Raw genomic sequence first — 25,169 nt, forward strand, 5'->3', positions numbered from 1 at the left:
TGACTTCCAGGAGGGTAGGTATATACCATGTTGTAAATAAAACTGGCTAAGATTTTTGTACTCTCCTTTTTAATTACCATTTTAAATTTTTTCTTCTTTTTGTGATAAGTAGAAGCAAGAACAGTCTTGGTGCACCAGTGATTGTGAAAAACGTGAAACACTAGCTGTAAGCAGTTACTTCCTGTGTGCCAGGGCCTCCCACTACTACTCACTTCCTTTATCTGAAGCACTGTGGTGTTTTAACTTGTGCTTTGCGGTTATTCGTCCCTTCTTCTACTTGCAAACAACTGCTTTTGCTCTTAAGAAACTTGATAACATTTCATTTACCACGTATTACGCCGTAGCTGCCATTTTGTGTGATCTCACAATCTACATGCCTCTAATCCACCATCCTTACAAAGGTATGTTTGCACTAATGATTTGTGCCATTTTCTGCAGAATAATTTTGTACACTTTTGGTTTGGTGTGTGAAAAGGAGTGTCGGCCTTCTCAGCTGAAACTGTGTCTCTGTTTCCTTTGATACTTTGCACCAGTCCTTAGGGAGATCACTATCCTCCATTTGTATTTACCTTTTTCACCGTCCTTTTTATATTTGTGTCTAATTTACGATACTCAAAAGCACACATTTTTAATGATTAAAGATTGCTATTAAGACTTCAACTAGAGAAGGTTAAAAGAAGTAATGAAACAAGGTGGATTTGACTTGTGAGGATGTTTCAGTGTGCCTTCTGAGAGGAAGCACGATGCTTAATCAAAAATTACAATGTAATATGCTTTTGTGTACTTTGGTCTCTGTTAGACTTCAATATTTTGTGGAGTTTTTTTCATAAATGCTAGGATATTAAGTTCACAATTAATAAAAAATCAGTAGCTAATGAAGATCACTGTTCACTCATAACTTTTAGTGTCATATGCAAAGGACTACACTAGGTACAGAGATAGTGCTTAACCTGAAAAATTATTCTCAGCACAGTCTATTTCTTTAGCTGTCTGCCTCATGTTTTGCTGAACTTCCAGTAAATTTTAGGTTTTCTATGCAGTTAAATAGAGCAAAGAGAGAGATTTTCCCTAAAGGTGTTTTCTGATAATTCAATTGATCCCTTAAATGTATGTGCAGAGGGGTATGTGCAGAGACTTTATTTATGCAGAGACCAGCACAGTTTGTCTAGAAAAAGGGGAACCTGTAGTGGTGGTGGGGGGTTGTTTGTGTTAGACGTTTCTACTACATCTTTTGTGGGAGTATTTAACAAGCCTATTTTTAAAAAAGGTTTACGTGGGTTTGCTTCTTCCTGGACGTTTTTAGCACATTTCTTCTAAACATGCTTAGCTTTATGCAAGATGTTTTTTTTTGTTTTTATTGGATGAGTAACTTCCTAGCTTACATTTCCAGAATACTAAAAGGGCTCCAAAACTCGTTTTGCCACTAACTAGTTTTAACTAATCTTCCTAACTGCAGTGACTGATGTGGTATATTGTGTGCAAGCCATTTTAGTTCAGCGTTACCCAAAGCTTTGCCACTGTTGAGCACTTTTGCATGTTTCATAATTTGTGGAATTCCTCATTGTCCTGTTGAGCCAAAATTTCAATGCTGTGGGTGTAATTAACAGCTGTGCTAAGGTACCCTTGGCCTTTCTGGAGCTCACAAAACATGAATTATAGATTTTCTAAAGCTGTAGCTTTTAGGTCTAATTGTTCCTTGTTAAGAAAATAAGCAATATGAGATGCTGATCTCTACACTCAGCAGAACAGTAGTTTTATTTCCTAAACCTAAACAGGCAATTTTTGTTTTCCATATAGTAAGTAAGATAATTTTCAGTTTTATCTATACATAGAATAGCATACACTTTTAACATAAGTCACCTTTGCGTGTATGTGGAACATTTCTAGTACCATGTCAAACAAGATTTTCTGCTCCCATTTTTGAGGCTAAGGAGATAAGAAGAGCCAGACAGCTTCAGAGTGTGTATGAGTGGCAGAAGTTGTACTTGTTCAATTTCGTTCCAATTATACATTCTGTGTAAGAGTGGCTGATTAAATACAACCCGATACAACTGGGTTTAAAGCAGAAAGCATTTATGATAATATTTTTCAGGCACAGCACCTCAAATGAACATTCATGATGACAGCCATGGTGCCTATATTTGGTCCTTAGCTCCATGTAACTTAAGATACTGTCTTGGTCTTGCTCTTGTCTCCTTACCAGTGCCTTTTGTCACATGTGCTGTAGGGTCCCTTGGCAGCTCTCTGCCAGCTGGTGCTGCCTTCCTCTATAATGTCCCTTTTTCCCTGCTGCTCCTGCTCACTGCTGCCTGCTTCATAACTCTAATTAGTACCATGGATTGGACAAGGGATACCTGAGTGCATTTCTTGGGCAACCAGTCAAATACATCTGAGGGCATCCAGTATGTGCGTCGGTCAGCCCACTTTCTGCCAGCACCTAGAAAATCTCAACCGAGAAAATAGGTGCAAATTCGGATTTTGGTGTGGTGCCTTCTGGTTTTTATTTACATTTTACAATTCTTCTCTTTGTTCACTTTTTTTTTTTCAGGTGAATGTCCTTTTAGCAACTTTTCATTAAACGATTTTAAGTGCAGTGGTACTGTATATAAGGTTGGAAGTCTGTTTCTAGTGTTTAATAAATAATCCGACAATGATAAGAATTAAATAAATGTAGATTATACAATGAAGAAAAAACTCCTGTTGCTAAAATAAACACCTCTTTATTTCTTTCATTAGCCTTCGTTTTATGACGCAGTAGACCCAGTAGATTTTGAAGGCTTCCTAATGACGCAGATGAACAACTTGGACTCAGAACTAGCACAAGAACTTGGTGACTTTCCTGAAGATGACTTGGATGTTGTCTTTACGCCCAAAGAATGCAGGACTTTGCAACCCTCTATGCCAGAAGATGGGTAAGGAGAATTTACCTCTAAAATGCTGCAGGTTTAAAAATAGTTTCTAATAAGTTGTTCCAGACACTTCACTCTTCTATCGATCCATCCATTAGACACTTGCTGGGCTTTTAAACATTTGAACTTTGTCATTGATTCTTTTAGGCCTCTTTGCACACTTAAAATTATTCAAGTGTTTACATGACTTGCTGAGACAGCTGGTAGTAGCACAAGTGAGGTAGGCCTAAACCAGGAAGGGTAAAGAAGGACTGAAGAGCAGCCTGTAAAATACATTTGTAGCTGTGATCCCAGAGGTGGAAGTTGATGCTGATCATGTAGTAAGTGTAGGATTGAGGGGTTTTAACAATATCTCTTTCTCAGTACCTTTGTTGTTTAAATGAGGGGAAATAGTTCATACTTAACAATGTTTGGGTGTAAGAAAAAGTGTTAATTTCCAGTGTAGGAATCACTTTTGGTTTCTGGCGATATTAATGGAATGATTCTACTATTTTTAACAGCTCTTAAATTAAAATCCTTAGCGTGTGTGGATACTGGTGCTTTGCCATCATGGAAACATTTAAGCTGGTTTGATAAACAGGCAAACTGTGGACAACACATTATTTTTCAGAATGAGAAAAAAAGGATATATTGGATAGTATTCTGGTGTGTTTTAGGAGAATCTGTCATGGCTTAACACTGTGCCTGCAATTAACCAAATCAGTCTTAGAAGCAGACACTGACTGAGAAACTTGCTGTTAAGTTCAGCAAGTACAGCTGCTTAGGAGAGACTTAGCTGAGAGCAAAATTACAAGACAGAAAATTAATTCTATCCTGGCCCAAACCAGGACAGAATCCTATGCATTGTATACAAAATATGTTTCAGGGATTGTTTTACTGTAAATGGTACCTTTGAGTAGAACAACAAAGGCCAATTGAGTTTTGCAAACAGTTACAGCCAGATAAAGTGAAGTCAGGACCAGTTTAGCCTCAAGCTGCTGTGTCTGCAAAGGTAGCCAACCATGCAGTGTGTCTGGGATTGGGTGGGGGGGCTCCTTCCAGTAGAGTCAGGAAATAAAGGGCACAGCACAATTTCTCTGCTGTGATGAACCTGAACACTGAAGGGACAAACAGGCTTGGCTTATGGTGTCCTGGTTCACAGGGAAGACCGGCATCCCCCTCTAATCCTGCAAAAGTTATTATAGTTTAATGTGTACCAGCTGACTATATAAACTAGAGACCTGTACAACAAAGGTATTTTTCCATTGTTTTCTGTCCAATGTGCCAAATGCAATGAAGCTAAGCAGGAACCTCTGTTTATAGGATTTCTGCCAGCTGCGGGTGAGCTGAGAAACCCTCTCTAAGCAAGGCCTCATCCTGCAAGTTTCTTCTAGACCCAGTGCATTTCTTGGGAAGCTCAGGAGACCAAAAGCAGTAAAGACAAGATGCCATGTTGTGTCACCCGAGAGCTCTCTGAATCATAGAGCTCCTAGGGGATTTTTATAACATTTGCACAAAAGCTGATTTTCACTTGAAGTTACTCATAGGAAATGAAATTACTCATAGAAAATGTTCCAGACTTTTTCAATAATTCCTGTTTTTTCTGTGGACTGGGAAGAGAGAATGGGTGTGGGAGACAGCGAATATTTTGGTGCTTGAAGTTACCATTTTTTTAAATGATGGACAAAAATAATAAAAAAAGATCCATCGTCTGAATGAGATTTATAAAATAAGACAAATGTTTCTCCTCTCTTTCCCAGGTTGTTTCCCAGCCTGTCTGCTGTTTAAAGCAGCAACTATCTGTTTGTTTTTACTGTACATAAGCATTTATACTAATCCTGTACAGTCAGGTTTCGGCCTGATTTGCACCACAGTGACATGAGGCATTTTGTAAAGAGACTGTGGCAAAGCTCAGATGGTCAATAACAAATAGTTTTCAGCTTAATTTTTAAACAGCAGCTTCACATTTAGCTATCTATATTAGTGCTGCCACTGAAAATCCTGATCAAGGGTGCTAAGGAGTGTTAAAGGAAGATGAGAGCACAGGAGAGGAACCCACCGCAGATGTAGTCTGTGGTGCCTTTCTACACCAAGAGCAGGAAACAGATACCACCATCCAAACTGGGTTAGTGTGCTGCCTGCTTGCAAATACATGTCCCACCCAAACCAGATGCAGGAAATGAACATGTGCTCTTTCAGTCCACCAGTGGCAGAGGCCCATGGCAGCCTGGTATCAGCCAAGGCTCTGTCCTCTTCCACTGTTACCTGGTGTTGGTAATCAGCTGCAAATCTGTTAAATGTTCTGAGTGGAAAGTGATAGAAAATACCAAAACCTTTCAGCAATTCCTGTATTGAATGTGTGTCCTATCCTGCTCTTTTGCTCACTTGGTTTGGAGGATGTTACAAGAGATTTTGACACAGGTGGCTAACATTTTTTGGAACAGGGGTAGGGAAATTATGCTACAACATACTGACAGCAAGTTCATGGATGTCAAATTTGTCTTACAATATTTCCATTCCCATTGGTATCCAGTCTGTCAGGCAGCACTGACAATCTTTTACCTTAAGTGAGACTTATTTGAAAGTCATAAATTATAACATACTCTGATTAAGAGCTTAGTGTCCCCTTTTAGAAATCTCTTGTACAGAGATTTTTATGTTTTTGGTGTAATATTCTTTCTCACAAAAATGGTGAGAAAGAATATTACATCAAAAACATGAAAAACATGTATTTTTGCAGGAGTCCCAGAGCTGAGGCCCCTAGAAAAATATCTCTACATTGATATAAGATAACATATGTTGAGACTTGTTATCATTTTGAAAATCACAACGATGGGTATCTGGTATAATTTCTTTTACTTTGCTGCATTTTGCAGCAACATCGCTCTTATGTTCATGAATTACATAGTGTGGCAAATGGTTACCTGTGTTAAATGTATGTTTGTTAATTTAATAAAACACAGCAACGAAAACCTGCATCAGGGAATTCATGCAGTACATAGAATTCTCTAAAACTCAAACAGAGGTCCAATGGTGAAATAAGTATAGAAAGAACTAATAGAGAGGCTTTCATCCAAACAGCATGTTAAGGTAAATTTCTTTGTTCTTAAGGTATGACCTAGGTAGTAAAATATTTATAATATATTGCTTTTTCCCCAGGGTTGAACTGGACTCACATGTGAGAGACTGTGTTCAGACATATATTCGGGAGTGGCTGATTGTGAATCGAAAGTAAGCTACATACTAATGATAAACTATATAAAATAGAAAATACCCTGCATCCTATTTGTCAGAGTGGAGATGCATGCTGTTATAATAGGGATAAAGACTACATTTCTATGATCTTAATTTTCCCCTCCATGCCCTGAAAATTCAGCATGTTCTGACTTCTAGTGGTGTCTGAAAATGAAATAGAATGCTAGTAGCAAAATAAACAAAGTATGGGCTTTCCCAGCAGTGACTGATTGTATTCATAGGATTATTACTGTAACATACAACTTTATTATTTTACATTAGTAAGTGATTTCTGCATTTGTGGTCAGTGTAATTCAGCATATAGAATTGGACCTGTAGTCATTACAAGTGATTTAATTTCCTTTTGTTTAGTTTAAGTTTATTTTATTTTATAATTTCATTCCATATATTAAGCATATTCTTGAGCAGCAGCCAATGATACAGTGCTTGCACTTTCTGCCATTCTGCTGTGCCCCTGCACCTTCCCTTGCTACTTTCTGTTTTTTTGATCTGATGTACATCATCAGTCACTGCATTACGGTGTGACTCCTGGTGATTGTAAAGGAATGGCACTGTTTAATTGTGCAGCTTGCAAAGGGATGAAGGAGCTGCTGATGGTTATCAAGAGACTTCCTCTGGGGCTGCTGATGAAATTGATTAAGTTCTGAGAACTGTTCCACTGTGAGTCACTAAAAACAAGCTAGCAGGTTTTGTACGCTCTCCACCTGCAGTGCTCAGAGCACAGGTGCTGGGTCTTTCACCCAGTGTGGTTTTGAGAGATGTAAAGAGCTGGTGCACAGCTTTTTGTACATGAGTAGGTAGCCAGCAGTAAAGTAGGTGAGGTGAAAAAGAGAACATGGCTCTTTTGCACTTCCATGTGCTAGTAGAGATGTGATCAGAGTGGTAGAAATACACATGCATGAAACAATTTGTTGTGTATTTTAATATTTTGTTCATTCAGCGAAGGCAAATTTGCATTCAGAAACTTTATTGAGCGGTTAAGTCTGCAGTAAATATGATGAAGGGCTTTGCCAGAGAGCTGAGGTTTGATGGCTGTAGCTAACAAAGCAAGGATGTTATTAAAAATTGCAAAGAACAAGACAATAAAAGATGCATCAGTGCCACGTAAACCAGTGATAGATTGTTATTGGGAGTCTCATGTTAGGCCTGGACACTATTCTCAAAATATGTACAAGAGGAAGAAAAGATATCAAGAGAGAACTGAGAAAGTCATCGTAGAAAGCTCTCTATTGTTTTACTAAAGGCTGGGAAAACTGTTTTTGCCTACTTGGGAGATAAAGATTCATTGGAGAGTTTACTAGATACATGATCTGGTGATCTGTGGATCAGAAGAGTGTGTTAAGTGACATTCATTCACTCATGGATGTGAAGATTCAGAACTGGAGACTGCAGAGTATTCAGTGGGTGGTGTGAGCAGAGATGATCCTCACTCTACAGGACAGAGACAGATGTGACAGTCTGACTGGACATAGCTGAGGTGTCCATGTGTTTATGCCAGAGGCAGAATGGGAGGCTTGTTTCTATCAGTTTCTCCTTCCACTTGTCCCTTGTTCCTTTTTGTCAACCCATTTTCTTAATTCAGTGTATGGACCTTAATTTGACATGTTTGTCAAATTTTGGTTTGCCTCTTGGTGAGTTTTAATTGCTATCATGCTTTTCAAACTGAATAAACAGTATAAGTAATTTTTCAGGAATACTTTGGGGGAAGCCATCTCTACTGTAGCTTGTACATCACACACAAGCATGATCTCAGGTACATAAATCCCACAGACTCATATAATTATTCTGGTTGGAAAAGACCTTTAAGATCATCAAGTCCAACCATAACCTAACTCTACAAAGATCAGTGTATAAAACATGTTGCTGAGCACCACATCTGTACATCCTTTAAACACTTCCAGGGATGGTGATTCAGCCACCAACCTGGGCAGCCTGTCCAGGGTTTAATTACCCTTTCAGTGAATAAGTTAATTCTAATATCTAATCTAAACCTGCCCTGGCACAACCTTAGTCCATTTCCTCTTGTATTGTTGCTTGTTAGTAGGGAGAAGAGACCAACCTCCACCTCAGTACAACTTCCTTTCAGGTACTTGTAGGGAACAATGAGGTCTCCCCTCAGTCTCCTTTTCTCCAGGCTAAACAGTTTCAGTTCTCTCAGATGATCCTCATAAGACTTGTGCTCTAGACCCTTCACCAGCCTGGTTTCTCTTCTCTGGACTCTATCCAGAGACCTCTATTGAGGTCAATGTCTGTCTTGTAGCTGTGGGGCCCAGAACTGGGCACAGCACCCAGGGTGCAGCCTCACCAGTGATGGGTACAGGGGCACCATCACTTCCCTTCTCCTGCTGGCCACGCTATTCCGGATACAAGTCAGGATGCTGTTGGCTTTCTTGGCCAGCTGGGCACACTGCTGGCTTTTATTCAGCTGGGTGTCAGCCAACACCTCCAGGTCCTTTTCCTCCAGGCAGGTTTCCAGCCATTCCTCCCCAAGCCTGTAGCATTGCATGGGGTTGTTTTTACCCAAGCGCAGGGCCTTGTGGAATCTCATATAATTGTCCTTCTTTTTAGTAATCTCTTCTTACTTAATAATCTTGTCATTAATAATTTTTTAACACTGAAGATAGTGAAAAAATATTCAACAGATCTTCTTTTGGAGGCTGAAATATCTTGAAGTAAACTCAGTGCAGAATTTCTGTCATTTGTTCTGGATGATTAAGGCACCTCCAAAGCAAGGTCACATCCAAGGAGATCTGGGATTGTTTCTTTTACAAGTTCAGTTTTCTTTTGCAGTGAACTAGTAAACAATTAAAATGCAAACAATTAAAATTAAAATTCAGTTACTCCTAAAAGTAATAAAAAAGGGTCTCCCTGATCAATAATTGCTTATCATGGCATCTTTATGAAAGTACTCATGTTCAGACATTGCTTTGGGAGGGCTACCAAATGCTGAAAGGAGCAAATAAGGAGGCTGATTGCAAAAAGACTATCACAGCATTTAGCAACTTTCATAATATGTTGAAGTACTAATAATAAGTTGAAGTAATAAATTTGAAGAAATCAAGTTTTGGATGTATTTGGTAACTTTTTTCAGCCTATTTGCTGACTTTTTCCATCTGCTACAAAAATGTGACTTGAAATTGGTACCTTGCTGCAAAATTTTGGGAAGTTGCTAGCAGAGAGGGTTACATTGTGTCATAGCAATTGCTCTCTTCAAAAACAGATACCTCACGGTTTTTTATGTGATTAACTTGGGATATCAGCTAGGTCCAGGAAAAGAGCAGTAAGCTCCTTGATATATAGTTGCAGGAGCAAAGAACCAGCCAAGGCAAGGCAAGCTGTCCTGATCTGTGTTCTAAAGGTCACTGGAATGATCACGGTGTCTGATGAGGAGCTCAAAGCTGAATTTTTAACTAGGTCAGACTTCGCTACTGTCTCAGCCTCAAAGCCTGTGCAGAGTGACCTGAATGAACTTCTTTCCTTTGAAAAACCATTCTTAGTTTACATGAGAGTGAAGTGATAAAAGTGATAAAACACTTAACTTTGTAAAATGTCAAATTTTTGCACAAAAGCTGTACCGCTTTGCTGTTTTGCATTCTAATGTTTCCAACTGTTTAATATTTTTTAAAATTGGTCTTTTCTATTTTATTGTCCCTTAACTCTTCCTCGTGTAATTCTGACTTGCTTGGGCTTCTCTGTGAAAGGAAACAAAGGAATTCAGATACTTCCAGACTGAAAAACAAGGGATCCCAAAAAGATTTTCACAAGACGCTTCAAAAACAAACATTTGAATCAGAAACATTGGAGTGTGGTGATGCCAACTTTCAGGTACGTTTTTTTTTGCTCTGGGAAAAATACAGCAGCTCTCCTCAAAGGAAGCATCCAAGGATCTCTGTAATGGCTTCAAGTGGGGACCCACACTTGCCGTTATGCACCTCATGGGAGAGGAGGCATTAAGGCTCTCTGGCTCTGCCAGACAAACACAAGATGCTTCATGACTCTCCGGTGTCCAAGCCATAGGCACGTCACCATTTTGTTGGTTTTCCAACAGGTGGGGCCCCAGCACATCCACGCGCTCCCTGAGGAGGCCTCAAAGACAACCCTTCCCTCCTCTGACTTTGACCTGCGTGGTCTGACTCCAGACCCCCTCCTGGAGAACCTGCTGCAGCATCTCAGCACCGGGGACTTCGAGAGGCAGAACGAGGCGGCACGGCGCAGCAACAGGCTCGCCGAGCTCCTGGCCCTCTACCCCTCTCTGGATGAGGTGGGTGAGCATGGGGGCTGACTGGCCCCCATCAGCCTTCCCAAGCTGGCTGTCCAGAACATTTGAAGTGAAACCCCCACTGAGATTAAAAATTAATGCTTATGGCCTGGATAGGTGTCTCCCTTGCATAACGAAGGCATAATGTCACCCTGGGCTTCTGTCAGCTGTCCTGAAGCATCCTGTCAGCATTCAGGGGGTTGCATGTGGACCCATGGCTGAATTATACCCTCCTGGGTGAAGGCCAAGCCATGGTTCTGTCAGGGTGTTAACCTTAACTGCAAGTCTTGCCTGGGACTCAGAAGTGTGAGTATTCAGAGTTAGTGCTGCATAGGGGCCAAGGGTGTAAATATTCAGAAAAATAAGTCAATTTTCTTTCATCTCTAAAGAGATGAAATGCCCACTGAGTGGGGAAAGGTGCTAGTCCTTGTTAATGTCACACAAAGCTTTTTTTACAAGTATGTAAATGTAGTTCTTTTAGTTGAGTATGACTAAAATATCTGTTTAATAATAGGAAGATGCAGTGGAGATGCGGCCAGTGCCAGATCGCCCAAAGGAACATCTGGGCAACAGGATTTTGGTGAAGTTGCAGACTCTGAAGTAAGTATCCTTCACAAACCACACTCACCATTTCTCAGTTCATAGCAGTGTACAGCTGCCAACCCTGCTGCAACACTGCAGGTGTCCTACCCAGAAACTATTTGCATCCTTGCTTGTTTGTTCTTAGTGTAGCAGAGAACCAGTTCCATCCACTATTACAGAAGTCTTTAACTTGTCAGGGTGAAAAGATGTTGGGAAATAACCCCAGCTAGGAACTTCTAATAGACAAAGTTGGTCTCCATATGCTAGACAACTGATAAACAGAAAAAAAATAATCAAGAAAGGTATGATCATTTTTAACTGATATGTGAGATCACCTTTCTGACAGATTTATAAGATACATTGCATGCAGTTTATTTCCCTTCTTTTTTCTTGAATTCATCTAATAAAATGCACTAATAAGAAAAAAACCTCCAGGCTTTGGGAAAGCTGAGCTCTGAAGCTAAAGATTTCTTCCTATTTTCTAATGGAGGTACCAGTCGAAATATAGCACATTCATGTTTTTATTTTACAGAGTCGTAAGAGTGCAGTATGAATCAGTTACCTATGTGTCTTTCCTTAACAGATTTGATATAGAGATTGAACCTTTGTTTGCATGCATAGCCCTCTATGATATAAAAGAAAGAAAAAAGGTAAGTGTGCATATAGTATATTTGTTCAGTTGCCTTGAGTTTTCATCTCTGGAGTAATAATTTAGGAAACCTTACAAAAAACATGCCACTTTTCCACACATGCAGGCTGATCCAGGATTCTTTTTATTCAGTCCCCGTCACATGCTTGCAGTCTAGTTTATTTTGTAACCTAGTCTAGTTTTACTTTAAAATAAAATTTGAGGCATTGTTGCTTTGCACTACATATTAATTCTTTTTCTTTTCCAGATCTCGGAAAATTTTCACTGTGACCTCAACCCTGATTCACTCAGAGGATTCTTGCGTTCTCATACACCCTCCATTGACTTGTCTACCCAGGCAAGATCAGCAGTATTTTCTGTCACTTATCCATCATCAGACATATACCTAGTAATAAAGGTATGATATCAGTGTTACCTCAGCATTGAATGTCCTGTCCCCAGCTGTGCCTGTAGTCTGGGTTTGTGAAGCTGACAAACACAAGTTTCCTGTAGCTGAGATGAGTTCTGTTAGTTTTTGATAGTACATGTGCAAGTGTCCATTGGTATATCTCAGTCCCAAAGTAAGAAACTGTATTGATACCCTGTGCTCTAGTTCTAACGAGTACTTAAAATTTCCTATGTCTCCCTAAGGGAAATTTAAAGTAAAGTGAAATCAGATATTTTAAAACCTTGTAATTACATTGTGTGGAGATGTTTTAGCCTTATTTTAGAGCAATTGGCATAATTTTGTCTTGTGTGTATTTTCTGCTTTCCAAGTAATGAGATGGAAAACTGGGAGAAGGTTTTCTATCAGTCAACCTGTAAAAAGAGTTTTAAGAATTAAGAATGCACAATTAAGTACTGTGCATTTAGACAGCGGCATTTGTATTGCTAGAGATGCAACATCTTACTACTTGGGTGATATTTTTAATTTGTGTCTGGTTTTACTCCTTTTTGCAGATAGAAAAAGTGCTCCAGCAAGGAGAAATCGGAGACTGTGCAGAACCCTACACGGTTCTTAAAGAAAGTGAGGCTGGCAAGGTAACTAATAACAATATGAATGTTCAGGTCAATAAATGCATGTGCAGGAAAAAAAACACAGAGAAGGAGCAGACCCTTTGGAACAGAACAGAATCCCAAAAGTATTGGGCATGAAGCCAGTTGGTGCATCCCTGGTGCAAGCATTCTGGTGTCTGAACAATGAGATGTCATGAAGAGGCAAGGTGCACTATCTTTACTGACCCCTCTCCAAATCAATACTGATGGAGTGTTGAATCCCAAAGAAGATAGGGGTGAGCAAAGATGATGACAATGCAATGTGGTGTTGGCAGAAATATTTGTACTGCAGGGGCGTATTATTGATTTGGATGGGCAAGCAACCTGCTCTAGTGTGTACATGGCCAATTCAGAGCTGTCGTCCATGGACAGCATGAGATCCATTCAAGGGAGTCATTTACCTCCCTGGATCAGAGTGGCAATGTTTGCTGGCCTTCCAGATGTTTCTCAGTTTTCGAATATTGCTTGCAGAAGAGTGTTTTTTCTGTATCTGAAGAAGGAAGTAGAACCTGCTGACATTTCATGGTGACTGTTCATGCTGTGCTTGAGGGTCACTGCAGAAAGATCTGAATTTTACTTTTCTATAATGAAAATTAAATTATTGAAAAGCAATGAGAAGTGACTGTCAAATCAAAACAGCTATGATCCTGACAGTGGTGCAGCAAAAAAACCCCACAAGTATATAAGAATGCAAATTATTTACTGAACTGTAAATATGTTGTGGTTTTTTTTTTAATCTACTGTAGCATTAAAATAACTGATTGCTTTTTAAACAGTCATTATTTTCCTTGATTTAGACAAAAGAAAAGATTGAAAAACTGAAAGCCCAAGCTGAATCCTTTTGTCAGCGGCTGGGGAAATACAGAATGCCATTCGCCTGGATTCCCATAAGCCTAACTAATTTCTTCAACCTTTCAACAATTGAGCGAGAAATAGCTGAGGCCGAAGGCTTAAATGGTAGTGTTCTAACTTTTCTAACTAATGCAAACTACTCTTTGGTAAAAGTGTGCATAGGAAACAATGTAATTCACACTGGCATCAGGGACAAACAATGGATTCCAAGTTTTGTCTCTTCAGTGCAACAAACATTTACAGCCTAATAGACTCACTGTTTCACTGTTCATCTCTGCAAATTAATTTTCTTGCATGCTAAATATTATTCCATGTTTTGTGTCCAATTTTTGTTTGATGTTGGCTTTGTGCAAGTAAAACTCCCTTTAACGTTAGGAGCTCATTTGCAATACAGGGCAACAAAAATATGTATCATCTTAGTTTTTATAGTAAACAGGATGATTTGTCAACAACATTGACTAATGTGCTTTATAACCCATGAACTAAAACTTCGAATGAGCTTGTAATCTGCGGCAGCAGGAATGTCACCTGATATCATAGAAGCATAGAATGATTTTGACTGGAAGGAAATTTAAGGATTGTCTAGTTCTAAACCCCCTGCATGATCAGGGACACCTTCCACTGGGCTGAGTTGCTCAAAGCCCCATCTAACTTAACCTTGAACACTTCCACAACCTCCCTGGGCAACCTCCTCCAGTGTCTCACCACCCTCACACTAAAGAATTTCTCCCTAATGTCTAACCTAAATCTACACTTTTCCAACTTAAAAACCATAACCTCTTCCCCTTTTACTACATGCCCTTATAAAAAATTTCTGCCCAGCTTTCCTGTAGGCCACATTCAGGTACTGACAAGCTGCTATACCATGTCCCCAGAGCTTTCTTTTCTTCAGGCTGAACAAACCAAACCCTCTTAGACTGTCTTCATAGGAGTTCTGCTCCAGCCCTGACTTTCTTCAGGGTCCTCCTCTGGACACTCACCAAGAGCTCCATATGCTTCTTATGTTGAGGGCTCCAGAACTGGACATAGTACTCCAAGTAGGGTCTCATGAGAGCAGAGTAGAGAGGAAGAATCACCTCCCTTGACCCGCTGGCTCCACTTCTTTTGATATAGCCCAGGATACTGTGTGGGTTTCTCGGCTACAAGTGCACATTGCTGGCTTGTATTGAGCTCATCAACCAGCACCTTCCAGTCCTTCTCCTCAGAGATGCCCTCAATGCATTCTCATCCTAACCTGTGTTTGTGCTTTGCTAGGTGTGTCCTGGAATTCCACTGTTTTGCAGAGTCTGAAACAAAAGTAGTGGAATGTTTTAAGTACTCTATTCCCTGATGTTTCTGGGAAGCTGTAGTTTTCAACTGTATTCTGATGTTTTTTTACTGAAGCAACACAAAGGAAGCTGGTGTTTCATTTCATTTTTATTTGAAGGGAAAGGATCCACTAGTGACAAGAAGACAACACAGTTGCAAGCGAGAAGACTTTCTGACAGAAGTCTCAGTTCAGAGGACAGCTATGCAGTATCAAACTTCAAAACAATCTCTTTAACCCTCAGCACCTTCTTTAAACAGGTACTGGGTATTCTTTATTTATGATTGCCTAAAACATTTTTCCTCTGCGTAAAGTGGACTTTGTTGGGAGAAGTGACCAGTTATGTCTGTGTGGGAGCAGAGGACTCAAGCAGAGTTAAGAAGGCAGTAACTTCCTTGCTTTGCAGGCCTCAAGGACATGGTTCACTCAGATGTTTTTTTAAGTGTGGAGAAATGTTACAAAGCTACTGATTTTTGCCTTTCTCCTGGTAGGAAGGAGACAGGCTCAGTGATGAAGATCTGTTCAAATTTTTAGCTGATTTCAAAAGATCATCGTCCTTGCAGAGAAGAACTAAGACTTTACCAGGTACATAATTCATTTTGGAGGGAAAAGAATATATGTACTTTTCTCTCTGTTATGTAAATTCCAAGCCAAAAATATTATTAACTTGTGTTTTAAGTTTATAATATTCCCTGGTCTGCATGTCTGAGCACAGATGCTTTTTAGTTTTTTTTCTGTATGAATGAGTATGGAATTTCCTATGAAGGAGGATTCATTTAGCTTTTTATTCTGAAATTATTTACTTTATTCCCTAATTTACTATGTGTCCAATGGATGTGTTTTATTATTATTCAAACTGTTTGAAGATAGTGCTTTAAAACAAGTTTCTTAGATCCTTCCTCTTTCCCTGAAAAGTTTTTAAATGGGTTTTGTTTAACAGAGTGAGATTAAAATGTGTGCACATTTCATCTTATTGGGTATTTGGATCAGTGTTAGTTAATGAAGGAGAGAAGCAAATATAGTGTTTGGTAACTGTCAGAAACTTAACTAGATTTTTTTTTTCATAAATAATAACTCTAGCTCTTCTGGTTTGTAGAGGAACCTTAAAAATAGGAACTAAATGCAAAGCGGTTTTGACTTCTTAGAAGGTTTCAAGAAATAACAAGTCTGAGTTCCCCAACGGTTTCTCACATATCACAACAGAGAATTTAAACTGAAACTCTGGTGATACTTGTGCACATGTTATCAGTATTAACTGTTTAACTGCTCACTGCAGCAAGCATGGCTTTCTGGCTGTGTGGTTTCTGTTTTGACAGAGATTAATCAGAGCAGAATCTGAGTGAGGTGAGTGAGAGGGCTGTGTTAGACAGCAGCCCCTTTATCTTTTATTTGTCTCCCAGACAAATTTTGTATTATTTGTGTGTGAAAGATACTAGAACATCAAGCTATCACATCATGTCCCTTCTTTCTATCCTATTTCTTCGTAATTGTATAGGGAAGACATAAAAAGCTGTATATTGGCCTGATGTGTAGGGATGTGTGTATGTTAATTCCTACACTATGCTTTCATTCTCACGCAGCCTTGCAAGATGAAGAGCAAGTTCCTAGTTAGGCACAGTTACTGTTACCTCACATATTGTTTTAATTTTTGTTTTGGTTATTTCTTATATTTTTGCTGAGATTTTGTCATTGTTTATTAAAGGAACACTTAAACTGGAGATTTCCCCAGCTCCAGAAAACCTTGGGTTTTGTCTGACACCAGAATTATTACCAGTGAAGCCATTTCCAGACAACCGTAGTCGTCCTCACAAAGAGATTTTGGAATTCCCAATTAAAGAAGTGTTTGTTCCCCATACCATTTATAGGTAAGAAACAACTTTTTTTATTATTATTATTATTTCTTAAGATCCATTTTCAAAAATAATTGTGAATTAATTATTTTTTTCTGAAATAGAAACAAAAATACTTTTTAAATGTTAAAGACACTGCATTGGGTTGATGATTTGATCTTATTAGCCGTTACAAGATGAAAAGCCAGCAGGATACTCTATAGTGCTTTTAGTAATCCAGTTATGTTGTCCTTTGAAAAATTTTCTAAAATGACAAAAAACCAAACCTCTATCTGCTCTCGTTCACTTGGCATGGTTTTTGCCCACTCAATCTGATTATAATTTTAATGATTTTGAAAATTGTTTATGCTAGATGGTTTCTACTGTTGATTAGAGTCATCTGAGCATCTCAGGAAGTAATGCATTGCATTGTCTATTTTTTCACCACAAACAAGTACTTCAGGCTGTGTAATTTTTTTTCTGTAAATCCATTCTCTCTGGTTTTTTTCAATGAGACCACAGTGTTCAGTAGCATGCAACTGAACAATTCCCATAACCTTTTAGTGGTATATGTCTAAATCTCCAAGGAGAAAGCAGCACAATGTGTTTCACCATGTTTGTGCAGCATTATAGTGCTAGTGAGCAGTGATATTGGTAACAGCTGACTAGCAAAAATTCAAAATGGGTGTATGACAGTAGTATAGATACAGAAACACCAGCTTTCATGTGACTATTGTAGTACTGAAGGCACAGAAGTAAAGCAGAAGGCTTCTTACAGAATCACACACAGTCACAGAATTACCAAGGCTGGAAAAGACATCTGAGATCATCAAGGCCAGCCTATGACCTAACACTACCACTTCAGCCAGACCATGGCACCAAGTGCCACATCCAGCCTTTCCTTAAACAGCTCCAGGGAAGGTGACTCTTACAACAGTAGCAGATCCCTAGAAGAGCAGCTAAGTACTGAACTGCATGAGTGGCAAAGATGTGACTGTCAGTAAAGAATAACAGAATGCAAAAGCTGAAAAAAGGTAAAGCTTGTTCACATCTTGCAGCAGAGGTTATCAAAGAGCCATCTTTCCCTCCCACTCACCTGACCCCAGAAAAGAGGGAAGAATGTAAGGCCAAGACTTCTGGTTCAGTACAAATCAGAACTAAAAGGCTGAATATTATTTTATCATTGGGAGATGCTTCACAACTTTATGGTATATTGGAGTCACTGTTGGTGACACCTGGTTTTGGATCTCAGCTTTTAAGGAAAGTAGAAAGAGGAAGTGGTATCTTACCTTACAAACAACTTGCAATGTGGTGTTGGCAGGGAAAAGAGTAAGTAGGCCAGTTTGGACAGCACCTCTTTAGAAATTCTGGAGCAGTTATTACTGGCTGTGCTGTGAATCTGTGATACTCAAATTCCTGAGAATAGTTTCTCTGCACTCTCAGCACCAGGATGCTAAAATGCAGAGTGGTATGGTATTTCTGTTCACTGTGTATCAAAGATAAAAGTAAATGTGGTGTCTTTTGGTTTTTTTTTTAATGTTTTAGAGTTTTATGCAGATACTTCTATAGGAGAACTATTTCTTACATGAGCAAAAGTACAACCATGAATGAACTTGAGTAATGATGCCCTTTTTAAAAAGGAAAGTTAAGATAGAGTTTTAAATATCTTGTTCATTGTCTATTCCAAATAAGGAGTACCATGTGTTAACTCCAGTGTGCAGCCTCAAAGATTCTTGAAAATGAAAGGCAGTAGCAACTGCTGTTGCTGAGCTAGAAAGAGAATTGAGAACATTTCTGCTCAGAGTATTCTCTCTTTAATTATCACCATCCAGACATCATGGGTATCAAAGCCACTGTGCTGAAAATTAATTAGAGCATTTCCAGAACCAAGTTAGGGTGCTCCACTCTATCCTTCAGTTGCTAAAGTGTATTAAATACACAACACCTCCATCAGAATAAATGCACTTTCCCAACAGCTGCACTTTGAGTCAGAGTTCATGCCCAGCATGCGTTATCTCTTCAGGCTTTTTGGGCTGTTTTGATTTTCACTTAAGTAAAAATCATGATAACAAAACAAAGTAGGATCTGTCCAGCATAACTTGTAGTAACAAAAAGAGTATCTGTAAGGAACAGTTGTCTTCAACTTGAGTTGTCTTCAGTTGCGTTTTGTTACTCAGTGGTGATAACAAAACTGGCATGCTGTAACTAGTGTTATGCTGTAAATTGGAAACTCAATCAGTTAATACCGAAATCAAATCCTAAAGACAGTTAGATACACTGAGGAAATGGTGAAAAAATGCAGAAATGTTAGGTCATGTTCTGGCTGCCAAATGGCAAGAAACATGTTTGGAGAGAGAAAGCGGAGTTGCCAACTGAAATTGCTAATAATGAGCTTCGGCAGTAGCTCCCCAGAGAGTAAGACAAGGCAGTGTCGTAAACTTTATGACACAGCAGAGCCAGGAACTTGGTGGAGTCCAAGAGTATATTTTGTATGTGCGTAGTGCCAGTGAAAGCACCTCCTTTTCCAACTAGCCAGTATCACCTAGCCATATCTCACACTTTTGCCATACTTTCTGCTATACATTTTTGCCATTTGATGAGATAAAGTGTAGTTAGGAAATGTAAGCCATTGTATTTATAAAATCATAGAATCCTGTTGTTTGGAAAAGACCTTTAAGGTTGAGTCTGACCACAAACCTAATACAGCCAAGCCCAACCCTAAACTGTATCCCTCAATACCATATCTATGTGTCTCAAATACCACCAGGTGTGGTAACTCAACCACTTTCCTAGGCAGCCTGTTCCAGTGCCTGACAACTCTCTTAGTGAAGAATTTTTTCCTCAAATCCAATTTAAACCTCCCCTGGCACAACTTGTAGCCATTTCCTCTTGTCCAGTCACTTGTTGCCTGAAAGGAGAGACCAAATCCCTCCTTGCTACAGCCTCTCTTCAGGTGGTTGTAGAGAGCAATAAGGTCTCCCCACAGTCTCCTTTTCTCCAGACCAAACATCCCAAGTTCCCTCGGGTGCTCCTCATAAGACTTGTGTTCTAGACTCTCCACCAGCTTCATTACCCTTCTCTGGAAACACTCCAGCACCTCAGTGTCTTTCTTGTAGTGAGGGCCCCAGAACTGAACACAGTACTCAATGTGCAGCCTCACCAGTGCCGAATACAGGGGCACCATCGCTTCCCTCCTCCTGCTGGCCACACTATTCCTGATACAAACCAGGATGCTCTTGGTCTTCTTGGCTACCTGGGCACACTGCTGGCTCATATTCAGCTAAGTGTCAATCAACACCCCCAGATCTGTCTCTTCTGGGCAGCTTTTCAGCTACTCCCCCCAGCCTGTAGAACTGCATGGGGTTGGTGTTACCCAAGTGCAGGGCCTGAAACCTGGCCCTGTTGAATCTCACGTAATTGCCCTGCAGCCATTGACCCAGACTGTTCACATCTCTCTGCAGAGCCTTCCTATCCTCTGCTTAATTTAATTGTCCTGCATTTCTCCTTGGTTAGCTCTCTCTGCATAGTGAATATTTTTTCAAGCCTGAGATTAAACTAGCCTATACAAAGTAACTCTGAATTTGTGTAGGGTCAGATATTGTTTCATGTTGTTTTAATCCATTTTCTCTAATTTGAAAAGTAGAACTGTCCTGTCTTAACTAACTAATGTGCTAGTTTTCAGTCATAACTGAATGTCATGGTCTGCTAATGTGTTTCAGGTGATCAATTATTTCCTAATTTTTAAATGGAAGTCTGCAAACCAGAGGGCTTTTTTTTTTTTTTTTTTTTGGTATCAGTGCTATAGATTTAAATATCAGGAGATTGAAAAATTATTAAAATAATTACCTGTTTTCTATTAATGTTTCCGTGAATGTAGGATAATATATAGAAATGTATTTGAAAAACAAATAAATTAAAGCTTACAAAAATACAGTCTGGTAAGCTCTTACTGGCATAGTAATATCTCTACATCTATATTTTGTTTATTTGGGGAGGAGGAGGAGGTGTGTCAGTGGAAAATTTTTCAAAGTAAAATAGTCTTACTTTGCTAAATAATAGCTTTTTCCTTTGTGGCAGGAGTAGTAAAGTCTTCTGTGATAGTCTCTGAACTTAGCTCTTGCTAGTTTTTATACTGGTATAATGCCATTATTTTAAATGATGCTATTTCTGATTTATTCCAGAGAGATCAGCCAACCCACTGTATCTGTGTACTGTGAAATTGAGCACTTCTTTTTGTTGTGTACCTACATTTCTTTAATAAAAATAGTTCCCTGAAAATGTCAAAACAATTCTAGATTTATTCCTTTCAATACTGTTCTATTTTTAATAAGAAAAAACTAATATAATTTAAAGTTTGTTTATAATTTTATTTTCTCATTAAATACAAATGGAAATTATGCTTCTTAGTGCCCCTATGAAATGTTGGTGCTGAAGAAGAGAGATTTCATCCATCTCTTTAGCAGTAACCCAACCAGCTAGAGAAAGCCCTATCTCTGATAGGGGAAGTGCTCCTTGCTACAACTTCTCTTCAGGTGGTTGTAGATAGCAATATACCAAATAAGCTAGTGAAGCTAGCGCTCTTTCCTCTTGCAAGCAGCTAAATTGAGTCTTTCAGACACCTGTAGAAATTGGAGATTAAAACTAGCATGTAGGTGTCTCAGCTCAAGCAGCTTCCTAAGGTATAAGGAATGTGGGATTGAATTGCAGTTCTTAAACTTGGTTTCAGTTCTGCTGCTGGCTTCCTGCAAAGCTTTGGGTTATTGGATGTCTCTGACATTCTCCAACTGCATGTTCATATCCACAGTAAAATACTTACCATGCAGGAGTGTTAGAAGTCCTATATTAATGTTAAACACTTTGTTCAAACAGTGCTGGGCATTTTTGTTGTTGTTTAGTTCCCCAGTCTTGAGTTCATTTTTTTTACCACTTCTTTTTCCCTGTCTTGTGAAGGGTATCGCTGTTGCTTCTCCTCAAGGATGGAGAAGCATAAACCCACTTCATTATCTAGCAGTTTCTTCCCAGAAAAACTGGACTACTCATTAATCATTATCATTAGCAGTTAGTGGAATACTCAATGCTCATCTTCCTCCCAAGAAAAGAAGCTATAACTGGACATGGAACTCATAAGCAGGAGCCTACCTTTCCAGATGGTTTTGGATTAAAGTATCTTCTTTACAGATTTGATTTTGCTGCAGCTTCATTTCAGCAGGCAGTGGCTTATGCTTTCTCTTGTATAAATGTCTTAAGGAAAATGAAGCTACTCTGATCACTGATAGTGTCCTGGTTAGGTAGTAGGGTGCTGAATATTATCCTTTTGTAAACAGCTCCCAACTCCTAGAACAAAAACATTCCTTTCTAAGCCTGGAAATCATTTTGCTAGTCTCAGGCACTGTGCTCGCTCCTTCAGACCATTTCTCTGCATTTCACTGGAATGCAAGTGCTCCGGTAACTTTATCCAAGAATTGTTAATAGTGCTGTATTACTGCTAGTAGTAGGTGGCTTCCCTTTTGGTAGGAAGAGGTGACTTCTTCAGCTTACATCAGAAGGGCACAGTTCATGCCCCTGTGAAGGAACCTCTTTTGGTGATCTCCCCACCTTCCTGCTTTAAAAAATCAGTCAGCGCATCTCTGCAGGGTATCCAGAGTCAGCATTTGCCTCTGTTCTTTCTCAGTGCTTATGGGTTTAATACACATGTAAGCAAGATCCCTAGAACTGCCTGAGCATAAATGACTAGATCTTTAGCTCTTTGGTACAGTACTTGCTGGAATAATGCTTCCTTTGTTGTGTAGTCAGCAGAGACCTCTGTGATTTTACATATCTTTCACCTCAAGTCACATCAGAATGTAAAATCCAGTGCTGAGGGACATTATATGGATTTGTGACATCCCCTGCTGGGGTGCAGATTGATGAAGCAATGGCTGGATTATGCAGCCTCCCTTCCATGTATTTCTTCACCTCTGGCAGATGTAATATTGATAATATCCTTCATTTAATATGTCATTTCCCCAAGCATAATTCAGTGGAGGTTACCAATATATTTCCCTCTTTCACTCAGCTTTTCCTAATATCATTTTATAGAGAATTTGGCAGACCAGAAATTGCATTTATGAAGGAAAGGAAGGAAGTGCATTACTGTGTCAGACAGGAAGGAGTGCACTTCTGAACAAAAGGAAAGTTACTTGCCAGTTTGGTTAAGGCATGCCTTGACCCATGTAGCATGTATTGGTTAGCAAAGAAGCTGGGACTGTGTAGTTAAAGAGTATTTTAAGGCTGTGACAAGTGGAAATTAGGAGAATCAATCACAATATCCCAGGTCTTGGGATACAACAACTGGCATCTGGGCTGTCTAACTTGATGACAGCATTCTCCAAAGCTGCTCCTCATTTTCAGCTTTCAGTGGTGATAAGGACAGGGCAATTTTGTGTTTATCATCTGATTATCACAAACAAAGAGAAAGCATGGAAACCCGTGAGTATTTCTTATTATTCCTCATGGGAAGCCAGCATGCTTCTTTCTACCAACACTAGTCTTATTCCTTACACTCAGAGGACAAAGGGTGAGAATCCTGTATCAGACTGGAAAAATGAGACATTAAATAGTATGATGCCAGAATGTGTGTGGTCCAGACCAAGCTGAAATCTCAGACCTGACGGATTTCACCAGAGAAAAGTCTTACTTTTAGCAATGTGACTCTTCTACCAGAACTGTTGAGTTTTGAACTTGGAAGACCATCTATGCTGCTAAATTCCCCAGAGTAATTGAAAGTGCTTTTTAAGTTTAGTGATCTGTCCATATACAGAAGGTAATAAACAGCAAAGTATGCCATATTTTAAAGCATTATTTACATTTATTACCAAAAGATGCCAACTCCTAGTTTGAAATGTCTTGTTTGTAAGCACTATGGTCACTGATACTGCTTTTTGATTTGTATAATATAGACATATATGCCATCTGTTGCTATAAGCTAGGAATGCATGAATGTCAGTTTTTGGATTTATTTGCTAGTTTGCTTGTTTTTATCCCATCTGAGTGATTCTTTACACCTTCCGAAATCTGCCTCTTCTCTGCTGAGAAAGGAGATGCTTTGCTGAGAAATTCCTGCTGTTCATTACACCAAAGAAATATATTTATTAATTTGTAACTGGGAATTAGGTATTTCCAAAAAAGAAGAAAGATAGAAAGACTGCCTTCTCAAAGGCATAGCTTACTGTACGAGAAACATACATACATACATAGGATATTCAATGTGTCACAGCAAGAACTTACCTCTTCCATGAGAACTTGTGAAATGGAATTCTTACTAAACTTTCACTATCTAGGTGGAACTGAAGGACAGGGAGAGAATCAGCAAAATGCTAGTTTGTGCACTTCATTTCGAAATCCAAATGCTTGTTACTTACCCATTTAATTTTTTCCTTTTCTTTCTTCTAGAAATCTCCTCTATGTTTACCCTCAGAGGCTGAATTTTGCCAACCGACCAGCTTCTGCAAGAAACATTACCATCAAGATCCAGTTTATGTGTGGTGAGGACCCATCCTGTGCAATGCCGGTAATAAATGCTGACATTTCTTGGCAGACTTTTCCTTATGTGTATTCCTGAGGAACCTCTGAAGAGAGAACTTACTGTTCACTTCCCATCACTATGGTTTCTTGTGGAAGACTTGTCACTTAAGCGAAACAATCACATTCTCTAGTCTTATCTAAATTTTCCTACCTTATTTTCAGAAGAGTAACATCATACTAAAGCAGTGCTACGTTAGAAACCGAAGTGATAAAATTCACAGAACTTTAGGTGGCTTTTAAGAATGACAGTCTGTTTTCCAGTGGAACTTTTCTGTGTGCACTATGTGTACACAAATGCTGAGGTATAGCACTGGAAGGTATGAGCTGGGATCTTCATTGCCTGAATCTGAATGGGTGCACAGTCATACAGTGTGGAGGTGGAGTTTTCTCTGTTTGAAACACACTGCTTATCAGAGCTTACATGTGCACTACTAGCAGAGCAAGCAGCACTGTCTGTGTTCAGGTTATTCAGCATTTCCCATTATAAGATACTCTCTTCAGCTTTACCGGGCTTCACATGTTCAATTTAAAGTGTTCTAACCCAGATATCTGCTTCAGCCTGAATTGTTGGGAATTCTTCAAACAGTGTAACTGATTCCTTAAGAATGACATTAGGATAAGTTATTTTGTGATTTTATGTGTTAAAAGGGGAATAAATTAGTGCAATGGTTACTTTGAGATACTGTGATTCAGCAAAATGTTGGAGAAAGGATTGGCACCTAATGATCTTTTATTAATGTGCTTACCCTGCCTACTTCACAGCCACATGGGCTCTGGAATTGAAATCAGGGCATCAGCACAATGTTTTCCCAAGCCATGTTTCTTCCAGAGCTGGAGCTGTGCTATATGAATGTAACGTAATCTTTTACGTTACAATACCGCATTGTTGGTTTTCTTAAGCTCCATGTATGCTCCATTTTTCTGGTGTTTTCCCCTGAATGATGTGTGGAGA

At 39.2% G+C, this 25,169-nt stretch overlaps 1 protein-coding gene across 6 annotated transcripts in view; it reads left to right on the forward strand.

The window, feature by feature from the left end:
* The window catches only part of DOCK8 (dedicator of cytokinesis 8), an 86,567-nt gene that overhangs the window by 15,986 nt on the left and 45,412 nt on the right, over positions 1-25,169 (forward strand). For 5 of the 6 annotated variants that reach the window (XR_011723488.1, XM_071732330.1, XM_071732331.1 and 2 more), the window contains 13 exons: positions 2,737-2,912; positions 6,048-6,119; positions 9,845-9,968; positions 10,192-10,404; positions 10,916-11,001; positions 11,567-11,633; positions 11,880-12,029; positions 12,572-12,652; positions 13,465-13,624; positions 14,946-15,085; positions 15,317-15,410; positions 16,528-16,690; positions 24,086-24,203. Coding sequence is in view for 5 of the 6 variants with exons in the window: in XM_071732330.1 (XP_071588431.1) it covers positions 2,737-2,912; positions 6,048-6,119; positions 9,845-9,968; positions 10,192-10,404; positions 10,916-11,001; positions 11,567-11,633; positions 11,880-12,029; positions 12,572-12,652; positions 13,465-13,624; positions 14,946-15,085; positions 15,317-15,410; positions 16,528-16,690; positions 24,086-24,203 (1,644 nt within the window). In the remaining variant the exon portion in view is untranslated. Of the gene's footprint in view, positions 1-321; positions 402-2,736; positions 2,913-6,047; positions 6,120-9,844; positions 9,969-10,191; positions 10,405-10,915; positions 11,002-11,566; positions 11,634-11,879; positions 12,030-12,571; positions 12,653-13,464; positions 13,625-14,945; positions 15,086-15,316; positions 15,411-16,527; positions 16,691-24,085; positions 24,204-25,169 lie in introns of those variants that run through there. The other variant, XM_071732333.1, reaches the window with a different exon arrangement.

This window comes from Heliangelus exortis, chromosome Z, assembly GCF_036169615.1.
Source record: "Heliangelus exortis chromosome Z, bHelExo1.hap1, whole genome shotgun sequence".
Lineage (NCBI taxonomy): Eukaryota > Metazoa > Chordata > Aves > Apodiformes > Trochilidae > Heliangelus > Heliangelus exortis.